Below are 19,174 nucleotides of genomic sequence, written 5' to 3' on the forward strand. Positions count from 1 at the left end.
ATATATATAAGGGCAAGTTTATATTAAAACTCCCAGACACACTGATGCAATTTAATCATTTTCATAGAATCACGTGATCCTCTTATTTTATAGACTAAGTGTCCACTTTATACATTTACGTGTGTATCATTTCGTGACACAAGTTTCTCGTATATCATAGACTCACGTGATCCTCTTTTATTTTATAGACTAAGTGTGTCCACTTTATATATTTACGTGTGTATCATTTCGTGACACAAGTTTCTCGTATACCTACGAGTACATTAAAAGTACATCTCCCGTCATGCTAAAGACTACACAGAAGCGATGGCGCTTGAACATGACGTCACTGTCCTTATAAATTGTTGCATAAACATGCTGTAACTGATTTCCCACTATACAATTAACAATATAGCGTGTAAAAGTAAGTTTTAAAAGAATATATATAAGGGCAAGTTTATATTAAAACTCCCAGACACACTGATGCAATTTAAACATTTTCATAGAATCACGTGATCCTCATTTATTTTATAGACTAATAAGTGTGTCCACTTTATACATCTACGTGTGTATCATTTCGTGACATAAGTTTCTCGTATACCTACGAGTACATTAAAAGTACATCTCCCGTCATGCTAAAGACTACACAGAAGCGATGGCGCTTGAACATGACGTCCCTGTCCTTATAAATTGTTGCATAAACATGCTGTAACTGATTCCCCCTATACAATTAACAATATAGCGTGTAAAAGTAAGTTTTAAAAGAATATATATATGGGCAAGTTTATATTAAAACTCCCAGACACACTGATGCAATTTAATCATTTTCATAGAATCACGTGATCCTCATTTATTTTATAGATTAATAAGTGTGTCCACTTTATACAATTACGTGTGTATCATTTCGTGACACAAGTTTCTCGTATACCTACGAGTACATTAAAACTACATCTCCCGTCATGCTAAAGACTACACAGAAGCGATGGCGCTTGAACATGACGTCCCTGTCCCTATAAATACAGCCTTCGTCTTTCGTCACATCCTCTTTCCATTGCTCTACTCGCTGTGAGGTATTGAATTGTATTTTCTCTCATCACAATCCATTCCAATCCTTTAAATTTAATCATCATCCGCAGACACTAATATTGTTTTTTCCCTCTCTTGAATAGATTCCTCTCCACACGATGAGAGCTAAGGTAAGATCGTTCTGTTTGTTGCCCACACTTGAGAATCACTAACAGGAAACGACTGTTAATATAATCGTAACGCATTGGCTAAATAAATGAAGTTACCGCTTTTTTTATTTCTATTTTGTCATCGTCGTCGTGTAAGGCTTGTTGTTGCTCTAAAACTAACAGCGTAGTAAATTAAGAGAATGGTGTTTTTGCTAACGCTAATTGCAGGCCCAACTGTGTCGTATGCGAGTAATGGAGAACAATGAGTGGTTTACTTAAACGTGGGCCTTTCTGTGTTGTGTGATAAAGGAAACTAGGAATATTTACTACGTTAAGTTGCTGTTGCGACGTACAACTAGTCGCTAACATGCATGCTGCAGCACATGTAATGCACGTGTTGGTTTACATTAACGATTTTTTTTCTTTCAGTGGAGGAAGAAGCGCATGCGCAGGTAAGCACGAAATGTTTTTGTTCTTTTATGGCGTCAATGAAGAAATATTTTTCTTTTAATGTCCAAAGGTAAATTTTCAAAGTGAACATTTTTGCCTAGGGTGTTCGAGCCCGATTTTATGAATTGGACTTTCCTAAATGAATCATTTTGTAGTTTAGAATTACATTTATTTTTTGTGCCCATTTCAAATGTATTTTTTAGTTGGGTAAGCTTTTATGCCTGCTAATGTATCTCTCCTTTATGTTATAGTCAGTGTTGGTAGGAATGTAAGCAGCTGCATGTGTCAATTTAAAAGCAGCCTCGTTTGACTCTCACGTGCTTCTGCTTTTATTAAAACGTGCGCTAGGCTTTAACAACCTAATCAAAGTGTCCCCTTCCTCTTTCTTCACCCTCTCAGGCTGAAGCGTAAAAGGAGAAAGATGAGGCAGAGGTCCAAGTAAACCGTCATCGTGCCGACTACAGCCTGTTGGACTTTCTTGTATGACTGAATCGGCTGCTGGCCACCTCCATCTTGGTTTCTGACAACCACCTACCTGTGACGGTCTATAAGATGGCACCAACCCGGCAGTAGACATCGGAGATGCCGCCATTTTGGTTCATGGACCATGAAACATCTTTTATCTGGCTAACTGTCATTTGGTGTATGTAACAATAAATGAACACTGTTCCAAACTTTTCTAGAAGTCACTTCTTAATTAGTCAACTCAAGATTGTACATGACGGGTTTATTGTATTCATGCTTGTGAAATTAGGATTCTAAACATGATATATCAGTTGTGCCCGGATGTGCTTATTGTAAGCGTTAGTATCATTAAGTGCACTGGTGAGACATGTGGACTTGTACATCGAGCAGTTGAATAATCAGTTTCTATAAATTATAGTAGTGATACAGAGAATGAAAAACAATGCAATAGAGTGCTGCTATTCACAAATATACTTTTAATTTACATTTTTCCAATGAGGCTAGATGAGAGAATCTTTTGCTCCACTGTAGATATCAAACTTGGAAACAACTTTACTGATGCCCAACCACTAGACTATTTGGCAAGAAACACAGTTCGAGAGTCCATGGGAGTAATGGCTGCATTTTGTGCGAACTATTTTTTTCTATTGTTGATTATAAAAGAACGGGACAAGGCAGAAAGAGTCTATTCTGTCATTTGTCAGATTTGGTTTATGTATAATTATTGAACAAACTTTCATGTGGGTATTGGAAATTTTCTATGATGACTGGCAGTGAAATATGAAAGTAAAATTATTTGGAGATCAACTGATCAGGAATAGGTAACATTTTGAGTGTTGTGCTATAGCAGCTTCTAGCTAATGCTTTAAAGGTGCATTTTAACATCCTTAATGCTAATGTCATCTAAGCTACATGTTAAGAGAAAATTAATAGTGTCTAAAGTTCGTCTGTTGCACGTATTTTTATTGATATTATATACTTTCATCCTGCTTCAAATATTTTGAGAACTTTCTTAATATGTGAAAATCAAATTGAATAAGAAATTGAGATGTTTCTATTAATTTGAATGGTGCACCATTACACACCATTTTAAAATGTTTTATGCTGAATGAATGTATAATTTTAAAAATACTAATAACTTACCTTTTTCACTAATAGCATGCTGCATAATTAACCAAGTTCTCTGTGTGGCTGTCACTGTCAGTAGGTAAAGTTTGGAAATGCCCTTTTTTAGTATTTTGAATACTCGAAGGGCGGCGCTAATGAGCCAGCACGCTGCAGCGTCGCACACCATTACACCGTAGATTTAGAATTGGCATTGTAAACACAAGGATATGGCTGACGACAGGGGTGGAGGCGAAGACAACGTTAACGACAACATGGGCAACCAGCTACAGCTCTTTCCAGGTAAACCGCCAACTCGCCGGCTTAAAGGCTTCTCCGTTCGTCGTCTCCCGGAAAAAAATTGTTTCCAGCTAACATTTTGGCTCGCTTTATCGCAATAACAGGCCACATTCAGTCCCAACACAACCTCTTGAGCTGCTTTTATCTCAGCTGGCAGCACAGGCTCGCTGTAGTTTTCCTCTTCAGCGACTTGTATTTCTTGCTGTGCCATAACAGGCAACGGGGAGGAGGAAGACGAGGAGGAAGATGACATGGAGAGTGAAGACCGAGACAACGAGGAGGCAACGAAGCCCAGCATTATCACTTTCGACCCCAGTCTACCTACTTCACATGCTGTGAGTGACTAAACATGTGTCAATCTTACTTTCTTTCTTTCTTTTTAAATCACGCTCTTTTGGTGTCAACACTACCTTGTTTTGTCAGTACCTGGGCTCGGACATGGAGGAGTTTCACGGCCGCACCGTCCACGACGATGACAGCTGTCAGACCATCCCTGTGCTGCCACACACTGCTGTGATGCTGGTGCCTGGACAGACCCTGCCCCTGCAGCTCTTTAGGCCGCAGGAGGTCAGCATGATGAGGAGTGTCGTACAAAAGGATCGAACCTTTGCTGTCTTAGCACACAGGTACATGGCCACCGTATTCATACAGTACATGACTGACATTATGTACTTTGCATTAGAGCTAAATGATTTAGAAAAATAATTTGTGATTTTATTTTTAGACCCTATTGTCGGACCACAATTTTTCATTTTTGCTACGTAGATATTTGTAGATGTCAGTGTTGGTCTTTTCTTGCAACGAAAAATACAATTGAGAACATCTTGATGTTGGTCAACTTCCCGTTATCCATCCATGGCATAATTACTTTCAATCACTTTGTGATCATAAATATAATTTTTTTTTTCGGTATTAAGTGAACACTAAAAAAAAAAAAAGCGCTTTTGTTAGTGCAATAATAAAAATAAAATATAACGATTCATTCATCACACTGCTAATCTTGACTGGTTTTATTTAACCGTTCTCATAAAAGGAAAAATGCATTCATGAATAGTGCGCAATCGTTACTCCAGAACAATATTAAGACAGCAGGTGTGTTCAACTAATAAATGTGAAAAATACCCCTGCCTGCAAGCATAATAAAATTATGAAAAGAATAATTGTAACAAACATTCCACATACAAATGAAACACCTCAGAAAATCTTCAATGTGTGAGTATCCTAGTCTTTTTAGGATTATACCCCGCTATTAAATCAGGAGACATCTTTTTTTTAGTTTTTACGCACGGTGCTGTTTATTACATCTTGCAGTGATGCCGGCGAGCCGCAAGCAGAGTTTGGAACGACAGCAGAAATCTACGCTTACCGGGTAGAGCAGGAGTACGGCATTGAGACGGTCAAAGTGAAAGCTGTGGGCAGACAGAGATTTAAAGTGCACGAGATTAGAACTCAAGCAGATGGGTGAGTTGGAATTGTCTCATAAATCATGAACCAAAATAATCGGATCTGTTAAATGCTTACGTATGTATTAATGGAGTTCATCCATGTTTTTTTCTGGGAAAAACGACTGTATTCCTCAATTTTTTTTACCACAAAGCACCTAAAGGATTAACTCTACAATTGTTTTGCTTTTTCTTTGGCTTTTTTGTATGTTTTTTTTGATTCTACCACATTAAGGTACCAGTAATGATAAAGAGAAGTGTGAACTTTTTGTGATAAGGAAATACTTGTTGATAAGTTTTATTTGACTTCTTTTTTTCCCCCCTTTAGAAAATGTTGGTTACAATTAGGGCTGCAACTATTTTAATACTTTATTAATTTGTCCCCCCCAAAAAATCCAGTTCGAGTTTTTTCCCATCCCTTTAATAAAAAAAACAACATTGTTCCAAATTGGATCGGAAAATGGGATTATCATTGTTTGCTGAATTAAAGTAAATGTGTTTGCAATGTCTTGTATAAATTAAACACAATTTACACAAACATTACCATTGTGCTTTCATGGAGCACTACAGACTTCGGAGAATATTTACTGTTGAAAAACTGAACATTTGAGGTTTGGGACAATTTTATATTAAACAAATAAACAGTTATTTAATCCAGGCTTGCTATTTACCCGAGAAGCGTGTCAACAAAATACATATTATTTACTGTGCTCAAAACATGGACTTTTTCTATTTCACAACCAAGAATATTGAGCATACAAATAGTAAACAGTGCATACCGATTACGTAAGTAACACCAAAGTTCAAAGTGTGGTATTCTTCGATACACATGCACTAATTACAGCCTTTAAAACACCACTAGGTGGCAGTATTGTTCTGCAAACATACTGTATGCTTGTTTCATCCGTATTTGTGAGGCTCATCAAAGCGAGGCATTTTTACTTTTAGTTTTATTATACTACTGTTAACTCTTTATACTTGAATTATAGCTAACAGTGTTAAAACGTACTTAAAACATTGCATGTACAGACACTGAGGTTTTATGATGGTGACAGTTTGAGCCTGGAACAAATTGAATTCACACATTAGGAGAAGCTACTAATAATTCACAATGGGCTGACTCAACTTCCCAGGGCAAATTGAGAAGTTCTTCAAAATGTTCCTGCAGTGGAGAGGCCACTAATTTAAATTTGTAATGGGGAATTTTTTTGTTTGAAATTACGACAGCCAGCGTGTGTTACAAAATTAGGAACATATGCACATTAAAAGAACGGACTTAATGAATATATCTTAATAATTAATTGTATGAATCATCTCTGTACTCTGTGTAATTGACATTCCAAGATGAGGTAGGTAGTATACATGGACTGTTAAATTCTGATTTGTGCTTGCAATTTAACATCTGGCGAGGGCATGCAAATTTCAAGTGTACTATTACAGTTGACAGCTAGAGGGCAGACACGCGAATACAAACGTTTACTGAAGTTGGGTTTAAGTCATCATTTCTCACCTAGAGTGGCTCCTGTGAACACGCACGTTGTGTATTATGTAACATATTGCCTAGAAATATTAGAAAAGTCAGTAGCGCTTTTTGTGTGGCTTTTAATATCTGCAATGAGTTTGTTTGAATTATCCTCCTTGCTTCCCGATGCGCTGTATGCCACAGTGGCTCCGAAGAAGAAAAAGAACCCGCTTGCATATGGTCGTCATGATGTCTGCCGCGCTCTGCTCATAAAAGACACATTTCCGCTGTTTGCTCGCGGTGCCCATGATGCTCACAAATGACCCAAGTTATCATGTTGAACTTTTGACATACTGCCACTGGCGCCAGTTTGGTGGCAAAAGCTGTCATTCCAGTACAAATGTCTTCAATGGAATTAGCTAGTTTGCACTCATTCTGAGGTGATATTTTCATAATGCTTTATGAGCTTTTTCTCTAATGTCTTTTTGAAATCTCCCCTCGCTGACTTTTTTTTTTTTTTTACATCCAAAACTGAACATTTTCTTAAACTACATTTTATGATTGTGGGTTTCTCCCCAGGATCCGTCAGGCCAAAGTCCAGATTCTTCCAGAGCGAATCCTATCAGATCCCCTATCTGCTGTCCAGCTGACGCCCCTCTCCAGGCTCGTCGTTCACCCTTCCTCCAAGCCACCAACTCAGAGCTGCAAGCAGGCCGAATGCTGGTGGAAAAACTACCAACAGGTCAAATTTACATTTAACATGCTTTAACTACCCAGTCAGGAAGTCTTCAAAATGATCTCCAGGGCGACCGCTAACGCCAAACGCTGCGGCAATCTTGTGATTTAGAGCTAGAGTAAAATTCTGGGGATAAATTTGCCACACTAAAAACAGACTTGGAAACACCATCCTGTATTATTTCATTATGTTGTTCTTCAACATTTCTTTTTTTCTTTTCTTCTTTTTTTTTTGTGATTCCACCACTCCAGTAGGGTACCATAATGACAAATTGTGATGTAGAAAGTGGGACTATAGAACCAGAAATGAAGGTGTGTCATGGCTGCTCATGACAAAATGGCCACCACAACATCAGTAGTAAATTAGCTACACTCGAAAAAGAGAATTGTTTTACCAACTTTAAAAAACAACAACACTTCAAGTGGTAACACATGAATTAATTAAGTTAATCCAAAGTGAATGTATTAAATTAAATGAACATTAATATATTCACTTTGGATTAACTTAATTCAATCGTGAGTTACTATTTGAAGGGATTTTTTTCAAGTTGGTCAACAATTCTCTTATTAAATTTAGTTGGTTTAACAATTCTCTTTTCAGAGCGTAGTTAACTATACTTCAAAGTAGGGATAGACAAATTACTAGGGGTGGGAATCTTTGAATGTCTCACATTTTGATTCGATTCATATTTTTGGGTGTGCGATTCGATTCAGAATCGATTTTTGTAATGATCTACTCCAGTCTGACTCGCTAATGCTAATTAGTGCTCTACTCGCGGCACTTTTACCACACTGCAAAAACAACAACTTTTAATTGGAATAACTTGATCATGACTTTTTCCTTCTACTCTCTAATGTGGCTACAACTTAACAGTGTATCAGACCGCGTGGAACCACACTGCCCCTAAGTGGCCAAATCGGGTACAACATGAACAGCGCTCCCAATAAAAGCACAGACAAACAAAGGGAAGACAGTATAAAATAATTTAAATAAAATCGATTTTGAGACATTTAAAATGGATTCTGAATTGTACTAAATGAGAATCGATTTTTTGGGGGCACACCCCTACAAATTACCATGTTGATTGTTGCTGCCGATAATAGGCAATTTTGAAGCTCATCGGCATCTTTTATGCAATTTTTATGAAATTTTTATTGCTGCATCAGAGCATTTCAGATATATTGAAATGTTGTAAAACTTTATTTTCTCTAGAAAACTTTAGGGAACTGTTTATTTGTTGAGGTATTTAAGTAAGAAATGTTGCTGACCGTCTGAGCCCCCTGCTTAAAAAAAAAACAAGGCACTTAAAAAAAATTAACTGTTGGGAGTTTGTAATAAAAAAAATTGTGACAATAATTTTGCTTTTGCTGCAAATGAATATCAGCTTCAAATATCGGTTATCGGCCTCCTTGGCTACTAATAATTGGTATTGGCCCTCAATAAAACACATCGGTCCATCTCTACTTAAAACATTGTCTTTACAGTTAACTAATGTTTAATGATTTGTATTTGACCTTGAAATAGATGAGTTTGAAAAAATGAATATGGATATGGACTGTGTTTGATCTTCTAGTCCTCTATTTGACACCTAATGCTTTTGGTATTTAACAACAGTACGTATACAGTCATAGTGGATGTATGTATACTTTTGGTCTGATATTTTTAACAGTTTTTTTTTTTTTTTTTTTTATCTCAGAGGAAGTTTCACTGTGCCAGTCTGACCCCCTGGCCACCGTGGGTCTACGCCCTTTACGACTCCGTAAGCGGCTAACAATATTTTGTCAAACCAAGTTGAGCAATCTGGATGTGAAAGTAAACCACGTGGTCTCCTCCCTCCCTGTAGGAGTCGCTCATGAACCGAGTGAAGAAGCAACTTCACGAATGGGACGAGAATCTGAAGGATGACTCCCTCCCTACGAACGCCATAGGTCAGCCCCAGCGCTGTTTATTGCACACTGAAGGCTGACATGGACACATGCGCACGCAATCTGTCTCTTTGTTTGTGTTCCCCTTCCTTCCTCCCCCTCTTCGGCTCCTGTCTGGCTATTGTCAGACTTCTCCTACAGAGTGGCGGCGTGTCTGCCCATAGATGACTCGCTCAGACTGCAGCTGCTGAAGATCGGCAGTGCCATTCAGAGGCTTCGCTGTGAGCTGGACATAATGGATCGGGTAAAAAAAAACAAAAAAAACACACACACCACCAAATCTTCATTCAGTAGTTGTGAAATATTTGGAATAGGGGTGTCAAAATTAGTGCGTTCCTTTAACACCACAACATTTTTTTAATGCGTGATTAACGACCGCCTCTTACTTGGAAAACCTGACTGCGAGAATTCCAGTCGCACCTCAGTAGGCACGTCCACATCAAACTTTAGCAATAATAAATGTAATAATAATGCATATATTTGCGGAGACTGGGGTCAAGTTGTATTTTACAATTAAAAGAATTTGCAGAATTTCACAAGTTACTTCATGTTAAAGATTAGATAGCTCTTAACTCATTCACTGCCATTGACGGCTATTGACGTCAAAAATTCATTTTAACTATTTCCATTAGTTTAACATTTTTTTCCACTTTTGCTAACAAGAGTGTGAAAACCTAGATTTTTTTATTGAACATTTAGAACAGATATACAATTTGTGGCTAGAAGTCATGCGATTAATTACAATTAAAAAATGTAATCGCCTGACGCCCTTAATTTTTCTTTTTTTATTGCGTCAAGCGATTACATTTCTTAATTGTAATTAATCACATGACTTCAATAATTAACTCACGATTAATCAAAAAATGTATATCTGTTCTAAATGTACAATATTTTTTTTTAGGTTTTCATACTCTTATTAACAAAAGTGGAAAACAAGAAATAGTTCAAATGAATTTTTGACGTCTCTAGCCGTCAATGGCAGTGAATTAGTTAATGTGAAAAAAAAATGCACTGAGCTGTCACCTTCTTACAAATGCAATTATGCCATCTAGTGGTAGAAAAATGACCTAAAGACAAATCAATATCACATTTGTTTACAGTACAGTACATCTTTTTAATTTTAACTCAATTTTATGAATTATTATGAAATTACTGTATCAATGACTAAAAGATGCAGTCATATTTTTATTAGTTTAACATTTTTGAGTATGAAAACTATTTTATTGTACCTTTTTATTCTACATTTAGAACACATATAAAATGTTTGATTAATCGTGAGTTAACTATTGAAGTCATGCGATTAATTACGATAAAAAAAATCGCCTGACAACCCTAATTTCTAACAATATTTTGAAGCTAATTGGTAAAGGTTTGAGTCTTGCTGCAAAAAAATTATAAAAAAAAAAACCAGCAGCTAGTTATTGGAGATCTTCTCGTGTGGTTCCTGGCTACTATCAAGGTACCCTTGAGCCAGGCACCGCTTTCACTCTAATTTTACATGCCCACATGTGTGTGATTTGGTTTATGTAGCTGCTGCAATTTGAAGTTCCCATTTAGGGATTATAATCAGTAATAAAATAAAAAATAAAAATATTTAATCAAATGGTCATTCTTAATGCATTGTAATATCAGTAGTACTTGTTATGTTTCCATGGAACAGTCTTTGCACATCAAGACCAGTGGATCTTTTCCCATCTATTGTACTTTTTTTGTCGATTTTTTTCTGTTCTATTTATTTATAATTTGTATTTACTCAAGAGCATAGCATAAACAGAAAAACAGCCGCTGTTTTTTCATAAAGAAGAATGAAGCAATTATTTCACATTTTAAAACAGTTGTCTGCTGTCTTAATCAAAGTTTTTGTCATTTTTCCTGAGGAGAGATTCGCTCTCATGCAAATGCCGATTATGGCATTAATTGCCATGACGACCAGAGCGGAGAAAGAGCATTGCGAGCAACAGAGCGGCTACTTAGTGATAGTGACTGAAGAACTTTGCGGCTACATTTAGTGAATTTTCCGACCCTTTTTAGAAACAATTTTAAATAAAATCAATGAGTGGTAGATCAAACAACTTTTTATAGTGTTATTTAGGACTAATGGAGATTGTGAGACCTCCTCCAGCAAAGCAGATGTTCACCCTTCGGCATCCAGACTGTGAATAAATAGCATTTGGATGAATCATCACTGGAATATTAATTTCACATTTGATGGGTGAGCAAGCACGAGAGAGAGAGAGAGAGAGAGAGAGAGAGAGAGAGAGAGAGAGAGAGAGAGAGAGAGAGAGAGAGAGAGAGAGAGAGAGAGAGAGACAACTATTTGTAATACAGCAATAAAAAATGTCAATTTTCACAATCTGCCCCCTTTAAGGTCTGAAATGTCATTTAGTATTACAAGATATGTTATTTAAATGACAACTATATTATTCATATAGTTTGATCTCTTTTGTGTATTCATTTGCGACAAGCAATTGAATACAATCCGTGCATAAACGTAAATATAGTTTGAATTTGTTAAAATTGTGTCTTTCCAGCAGCGTACAACTGCAATTAAAGGACATTAAATGTGGCTGCTGCTTGTTTTTAAATTAGGACATCACATTGTTATCAGCTTAATGCAAGATTTCCATTTTTAAATGGGATGGTTTTTAATCGACTGATATGCGGCTCACATTCGGCTTCTTCTGCTCACCGCTTGCATCCCTAATTTCATGTAAATTAAGCAACCAACTTTTTCTTAAAGCCGCGCCATGCTCTCACTAGAACCACTACTTTACTGTAAATTATATTTTGTTTTTTTCTCATTGGTTTATAGCTATATGATTTTAATACACATGTACATTGCATGAAATATGCATCTATGCCATTTATTTTTTGATTAGCAGTAGCAAAAGCACACATCAATGTCAATTGAAGCTTTTACTGATGAAATAATTGTTTGCACTCTCCCACTGAAGCATTAGTTTACGTATGTCCCGGATGTGTCAGCCTGTCAGTTACCACAGATTCATTGAAGGTCATAAGCAATCTTAATGGGAACATATTATGCTCACTTTCACCTCTACGCTGGCTATTCTTGGACTTTGTTAGAGGTGATGCACGCGCGTGAAGCAAGACCTGAAAAACCTCTTAGTCTCCCTGACTTGGACTTGATAGATATTTTCCCCTTTAAGAACATATGATCATTTTTCTTAGATGACAAAATTGTTGTTATAGATTAGGGATGGCCCGATATTCAGCATTTTATTAATATTGGCATCTGCCTCTTTTTTTTTTTTTTTTTTGTTTAGATGGCAGATATATTAAAAACTGTTATTTTTGCTCCGCCGGGCGCTTTTCTCCTCCGTCTGCTGAGTCAGCGGCTGTTGACTTCTTGCAGCATTGGCCTGCAATTGGCCCGCAGCACCATCTGATTGGTTGCTCGTGCAGCGCTAACAGCCAATAAACAGCAATTAGCGGCTATTAACCCGCAAGATAACGGCTAGCTCGCGGATTAACGGCTATTAGGTTAGCCGCCGTTTTTTAGCGGCTATTTGGGAGTTATCCCAGGTTTAGCGTGTGGGTGAACAGTTAGCCCACGAGCTAACAGTTATCTCGCGAATTAGCAGCTATTTGGGAGTTAGCGTGTGGGTAAATGGTTAGCCCGCGAGCTAACAGCCCACGAATTAGTGGCTATTTGGGAGTTGGCAATATAGTTGGATGCAAAAGCTGATGGCAAACAAAAAACCTTTAACATGTTGCAAATAACAAAATCTGTTTAATAAACGTGCTTGAAGGCATTTAAGTAGTCAAGTGCTGGCGTTTTTATTAATTTATTATTTAAAAAAATTGACACCAACTTTTTTCCCCCTTCAAATATCGGTTATCGGCTTCCCTGACTACCGATAATCGGTATCGGCCCTGAAAAAAAGCATATTGGTCTATCTGGATTTTAGGGAGTGTGTACCTATTATTGACTGTCTTGTTGAAGACTGCCATTCTGTTTCAATGATCCATTCTGTTTTCTCCTCAGTGCACATCACTGTGCTGTAAGCAGTGCCAAGATACGGAAATCACCACCAAAAATGAGATCTTCAGGTAAGGCAATTGAGAACAGATTCACATTTGCAATGCAAACCTGGCTCCAGACAGCAATTATAAAACAACAACTTGGCGTGTCGGATAGCAACGTAATTTCCCACAGTGTCATTATGTGATGAAGACCTCGCTGTTGACATTGTTACTGCACTTTGCAGACAAGGTAATTTCTCATAAATATCTGCTAATGGTCACTTTGAATCAGCCTCAAGTGTAATTCCTTGTCACTTCTAGGACGCCAAACAATATGGCGGCAATCAGCCAAATAACGGCGACATCAGAAGTGGTTATTTGGCCAGGAAGTTGAAGTTACATCATAACACGGGCCAACCTTATGAAACAGCGACGTGACACTTCATTTGTGTCACGCTCTTGAAACTGACCAGACACGCACTGGAGCCGAACCCCATGAACTCTCATCCATCGAGAGTAATTGCATTCAATGACTCGTTATGAGTTAGATAGATGTTTTGCATTAAATGCTGACTTTTAATTTTGTAACTATACAAGCTGCGTCGAACTTAGTTACATCGATAACAGTGGAATTATATAATGGCTAGAACCTTACGCCAAAAATCCTTTTTTAGTATGCCCTTTGAAAACAAACTTATGTTTGGTGTAAACAGGAATCGATTTATTAATAGATGTATGAAAGTATCAAAGACGGGAATCTGACGTCTCTCTTGAATGGTATTTGTTGTTTTGGCCACCTGATTGTGTGCACGTGTGTCCTCCTCCAGCTTGTCTCTGTACGGCCCCATGGCTGCCTATGTCAATCCACACGGTTACGTCCACGAGACTCTGACTGTCTACAAAGCCAACAACCTCAACCTGGTCGGCAGGCCGTCCACACTCCATAGCTGGTTTCCAGGGTAACTCGCTCTTTGTAGCTCGCGCACCCCGCTGTGACAATACAGAAAATTACTTGGGTATGACTCAGAAGTGTTGTCTAGCTTTTCCCTCTGAAAAAACTTGGAGTAAGCTACACGGCAATTTCCACTCTGCAATTAGTTCACATTCGAAGCATGTACTGTAATAATAATTTTGTAGCTTGGATTTATATAATGCTTATTGGAATCTAAGCAACCTTTGCTGCTGATCTTATACCCCCCCCCCCCCCCTTATTAACTTATTCACTGCCATTGACGGCTATAGACGTCAAAAATTCATTTGAACTATTTCTATTAGTTGAAAAAAAAATACACTTTTGTTAACAAGAGAATGAAAACCTAGAATGTTTGGGGGGATACTTAGAACAGATATAAAATTGTGAGTTAACTAATGAAGTCATGACACATTTTAATCGCCTGACGCCCCCAATTTTTAACAATCTTTTCTTTTTAAAATCGTTTTTGAAAGAAAAGATTATTAAAAATTAGGAGTCAAGTGATTAAATTTTTTAATTGTAATTAATTGCATGACTTTACTAGTTAACTCACGATTAATAACACAATTTAGATCTGTTCTAAATATGCAATAAAAACAATTCTAGGTTTTCATACCCTTGCTAACAAAAGTGGAAAAAAATTTAATTAATTAGTTAAAATGAATTTTTGACATCTATAGGCGTCAATGGCAGTGAATGAGTTAAAGAAATACCATGCCTTTACACAATCAATCAATACCTGGGGGGCATACAATTAATTACAATCAATCATAAAAAGGAAAAACAAAAAAATACAGTTAGCAATAAACACTAAGCATTGCATACATTTGCTGCTCATCCAGGCACTCTTCAAGTTGATAACATGTTCAATCGCTAATTTACTAGGCTAGAAAAATAGCTAATTTATCATGCTGTCATACCATTAAAACTGTCCACATTTTTTAGGATGATATATTTTATCATAAACTATCGCAATGCTATCAATGTTTCTTTTAATGCCACTGATATAACATTAGAGCATAAACATTTCTCAAGAGCAATTAACTTTTAGTTCTCAAGAATATTTGAAAATGTAAATAAAATAGACTACATGCTCTGTTAAAAAAAACAAAAACACTAACACATATTTACCCAACATACTTTTTTAAGCAATTCATACTGTATAAAGGCTGCTTTCTCAACAGTGTTGAATGGCTGCAACTCATTTGCTATAAAGCGGATAACACTGTCAGTGAGGCGTTATAATTGCCAGCTGTTGGGAAATGGATGACCTCCATGTCCCGCCGTGTTTTTTGTTCCCAGATGAAGAATCTGGATTGTATGGTTGTTTGAAAGGGGAAGTCAACCAAAAAAAGAATAATCTTGACAATAATGTGTTCTATGAAGCCCCACTAGTCTAAATACGGTATTCTGGTTAATATTGCGTTAGTGGAATATATGAGTTAAGCAGTAAAATCCAGCAGTATCAGAAGGCGGCCATTTTGCCACTTGTAATTGAGTGAAAATGACATCACAGTTGCTCAGGTAACAACCAATCACAGCTCAGCATCAGGAAACAGGTGAGCTGTGATTGGTCATTGCCTGAGCCCTGCGCAACTGTGATGTCATCTTAAATTGACAGCAGAGATAGATAAAAACGGCTGGATTTTGCTGCATAACTCATATTCCACAAATGTAATAATAATCCGAATGTCATGTTTAGACTAGTCACATATAACATATTATTGTCAAGAAATGTTGAAGGTTGACTCCCCCTTTAAATGGACACTCAACTTTCTGTGGAAATCTTAGCTGCGAGTACTCTTAATTCCTTCTGCTTCTTCAAAGATAACCCAAATTAAGTTTTTGAAATAGCGAGTTTATCAATTCAAAGCTACCTTGCCCCCCCCTGACACTATTAATGCTGAGACCATTTTCACTGACCACACACTCAAGCCTGATTACCTCCAGACATGTTCAATCAAGAAATCAATTAAATACAGTCTGCCTGACAAAAGGAAGTCTACCAAAATATCTAAAAAAAGGGTTACAAAGCCATTATTAAAGTTATTAAGACTCAAGAGAATCACAATGAGAGTCATTGGCCACAAATGGAGAAAACACGTAACAGTGGTGAGGTGGCCAGCCTTCAAAAATTACCCCAGGAGCACAGAGATGACTCATGCAGGAGGTCACGAAGGAACCCGGGACAACATCTAAAGAACTGCAGGACTCCCTCGCCTCAGTGTTCGGTGTCGACTAAATAATAAGAAAGAGACTGGGCAAAAATAAAATCCATGGCAGTTTTCCAGGTCGGAAATCTCTGCTGCTTAAAAAGAACAATGAAGGCTCGTCTGACCTTTTTTTTTTTTTTTTTTTTTTTTTGTGTACGTTTTAGAAGATGTGCATCTGGTTACATTTGGTATAACGGCATTTCATAAAAAGACTCATACGAACAGGTTTGGGGATGCTTGCGCTTTCAGGACCTGGATGGAGAATGTTCAGCCATCAGGTTTTGCAGCAGGACAATGATCCAAAATACTCCCCTTTTAGTACTATTATCATAGCAGTCCGCCTGTTTTTAGTTTTTTTTTTTTTCTCTCGACGTAAAGCTCCGCTCCTCCGCTTTCAGATACGTTGCGAGCGCAAATGGTTCCGTAGATACATTGATTTGTAAGAGATGCGTCATCTCCTGTCTCCTGCGTCACTCTCCTCTATGACGCAGCGCCCCCCCACCCACCCCTCATCCACACATGAAAATCCAGCTACCGTAATGTTTATGGAATCAATGCAAAGCTCTGCTTCTTCTCTCTCAGCAACCGTTGGAATTACGTTGCTAGCACAAATAGTTCCGGTACTTTGAAGTTCAGAATTTGATCCGCCTCTTCTGCTCAGGTACGCTTGGACAATCGCCCAATGCCAAAGCTGCGGCTCTCACATGGGTTGGAAGTTCACCGCCACCAAGAAGGACTTGTCCCCACATCGTTTCTGGGGTCTGACTCGCTCGGCCCTGCTTCCCCGTATCCCCCCCGACGATGGCGAGGACGGGCGGGACGGCTCTCGCCTCTTCTGCCTGTGACGTCTGACCTCCTGTCCTCGTCATGTAAAAACTCCCGCCTGGTTGGTTGTGTTGCCTCCAAGTAATCAATACATCACACGCTGTCACCCCGGGCAGTAAATCCATCATATCAGCGGAAAGGTCATCCAACCTTTACATGGCACATGCTATAGGAGGAAGGCGGATTGTTCTCTAAGCTTCTTTATATGTGGGTGCACCCGTGAAGACAAAAGAGACATGCTTCCCATTCGTGGTCGTTTGAGCATGCCGCTTCGTCTGTCCAGCTGCAAATTGGAAGCATCATGCTTTGGGCCCTCCAGCTCGCCACTCGGGTTTTAGAGCGTGAGCAAACTGTCTATCAGAATTTCCAGTGAGAGAGGTTTTTTTGCTTTATTCGTCAATGATATTTTGGAAACCTGGAAGTAAAGCGGTTGTATTTTTGTATGCAGATAAGTTGCTGATGACTATAATGGTCTACTTCATGAGGGCCTTTTGTGAATCGAGTGTGCTTTGTGCTCTAATGGCAATAATGACCCTTTACAAAGGTCACAACTAATGGCGACTAAGTGGGAGAGGAGCATTTAGCTATCATGTAGAACCTTCCGGCTGTTGAATCACTTTCAGAACATCAAGCAAGAAATGTACAGTATGTTCATGAATGGCAACATGATGTCCTTTCTGACTGTTTGGTATGAGTTTGCTGTTTTTGCAGCATTGTCAAAATGTGCTGCAAGATGCTGGTTCATGTTTGGAAATATTCTATATTAAAATTGCACTGAATGCGATATGCTCAAGTGCTGACAATGTAAATATTGTGTTGGCATCCATAGATTTATTGGGGGGGATTTTTATTTATTTATTTTTAAAACACCTCACATCGTTGTGAAAGTCTAAGCTTTTAAATGATATCCATGTTAGCAATCAACCACATTCGCATCAAATTGTCGCATCTAAACGCAGTGAAGCATAATTGAGCCCTTTTTAATTTGCTGCTTATTCACAGCTGTCCTGCAAGAGTAACAGTTAAATGGTGTAAAACCTCAGTGGGATCACTCTCAATGAAGCACATTGCCTAAACGGAAGTTGTTTCGCACTGCAAAAAGTTATGTCAGACTGACATTATCATCCTTTGAGAATGGAAAATGAAATGTCTGCAGTTTATGCATGTCAGGTGACTAGCAGATGTGTGAACATGACCTCTAATCCTAAAATGGGAAAAAAAACTAGTTAAATCATGTAGGCTCCTGTATTTATGCCCTTTTTGCAGTACGGTAGCTACACCATCTGCTGTCTTGTGTGGCTATTATGCGGCCTTTAAAAAAAATAATTAAAATTTACAACCCAACCAAACTAATGGCCTGAGTCATTTTTTCTGTTTGCTGATTCATTTCATAGGTAGAATTGAGTCAGCGTCTTAACTAAGCATGTTGCTAATTTTAGCAGAGGAGCATCCTGAGAAAATGGTCTGGCAAAGAAATACTTTTTGTCAAAAAAAAAAAAGACGTGCCATTATTTTAAGAGGGTGATAACATATATGGTTGGTTGGATATTCATTTGTATGTAAACATTTTAATTCAGTGGAAAAGTGGAACCTCTAATGTTGAACACAATCTGTTCCAGGGTGCTTTTTAAAGCAATTTCTCCCCATAGGAAATAATCAATCTGTCGCAGACATAAAATCTTTATTAGCACTGTAAAATGTAATGTGAAATTGTAAATTTGCCCTGTGAGGATACATAATGTTTTCTGAATCTGATTGTCAAAACAATAAAACATCTCTACTTTAGCTTTGCTAACAATAAATATGGCGAAACTGGAGTCTTATTACTTTGAGTATCAGTCGGCTTCATATAACTTCTGAGGTGTTTTCTTACTCTTTTGATGTTCTACCGGCTGATTAGTGGATGTGTACGGTTCGTCCTTAGATGATTAGTGAACTAAGCTTTAGACATTCCACGCTCATCTGTTTGGGTTGTTACCAAGATAAACATACTGTAAAGCAAAGAGAATTCACCTTGTATTTAAAACAATCACACATCTTAGCTTTAAATGAATTAAGCAAAATGCTAACAAACAATGCAACATTTGGGACGGTTATTCTTCATCTGGAACTGGAGCTGTAGATGCAAAAAAAAAAAA

The 19,174-nt window shown here is 37.8% G+C and overlaps 1 protein-coding gene and 1 long non-coding RNA gene across 2 annotated transcripts; both read left to right on the top strand.

The window, feature by feature from the left end:
• The first annotated feature begins 942 nt into the window (after positions 1–942).
• On the top strand, positions 943–2,278 carry LOC147167173 (uncharacterized). The gene is made up of 4 exons (XR_015096303.1): positions 943–1,049; positions 1,149–1,175; positions 1,584–1,606; positions 2,004–2,278. It is a non-coding gene; the product is annotated as an uncharacterized LOC147167173 (long non-coding RNA).
• A 1,102-nt stretch (positions 2,279–3,380) lies between these two features.
• Positions 3,381–18,385, top strand: crbn (cereblon). Its single transcript, XM_086086858.1, has 11 exons — positions 3,381–3,476; positions 3,690–3,808; positions 3,897–4,099; positions 4,785–4,934; positions 6,957–7,119; positions 8,810–8,872; positions 8,957–9,041; positions 9,167–9,282; positions 13,048–13,112; positions 13,853–13,984; positions 16,873–18,385. Exons 1-11 carry the CDS (start codon positions 3,404–3,406, stop codon positions 17,054–17,056), a joined length of 1,353 nt encoding a protein of 450 aa, XP_085942984.1. The 5' UTR covers positions 3,381–3,403; the 3' UTR covers positions 17,057–18,385.
• Positions 18,386–19,174: the final 789 nt, after the last annotated feature.

This window comes from Leptonotus elevatus, chromosome 10, assembly GCF_054856555.1.
Source record: "Leptonotus elevatus isolate MCC_2025b chromosome 10, RoL_Lele_1.0, whole genome shotgun sequence".
NCBI lineage: Eukaryota > Metazoa > Chordata > Actinopteri > Syngnathiformes > Syngnathidae > Leptonotus > Leptonotus elevatus.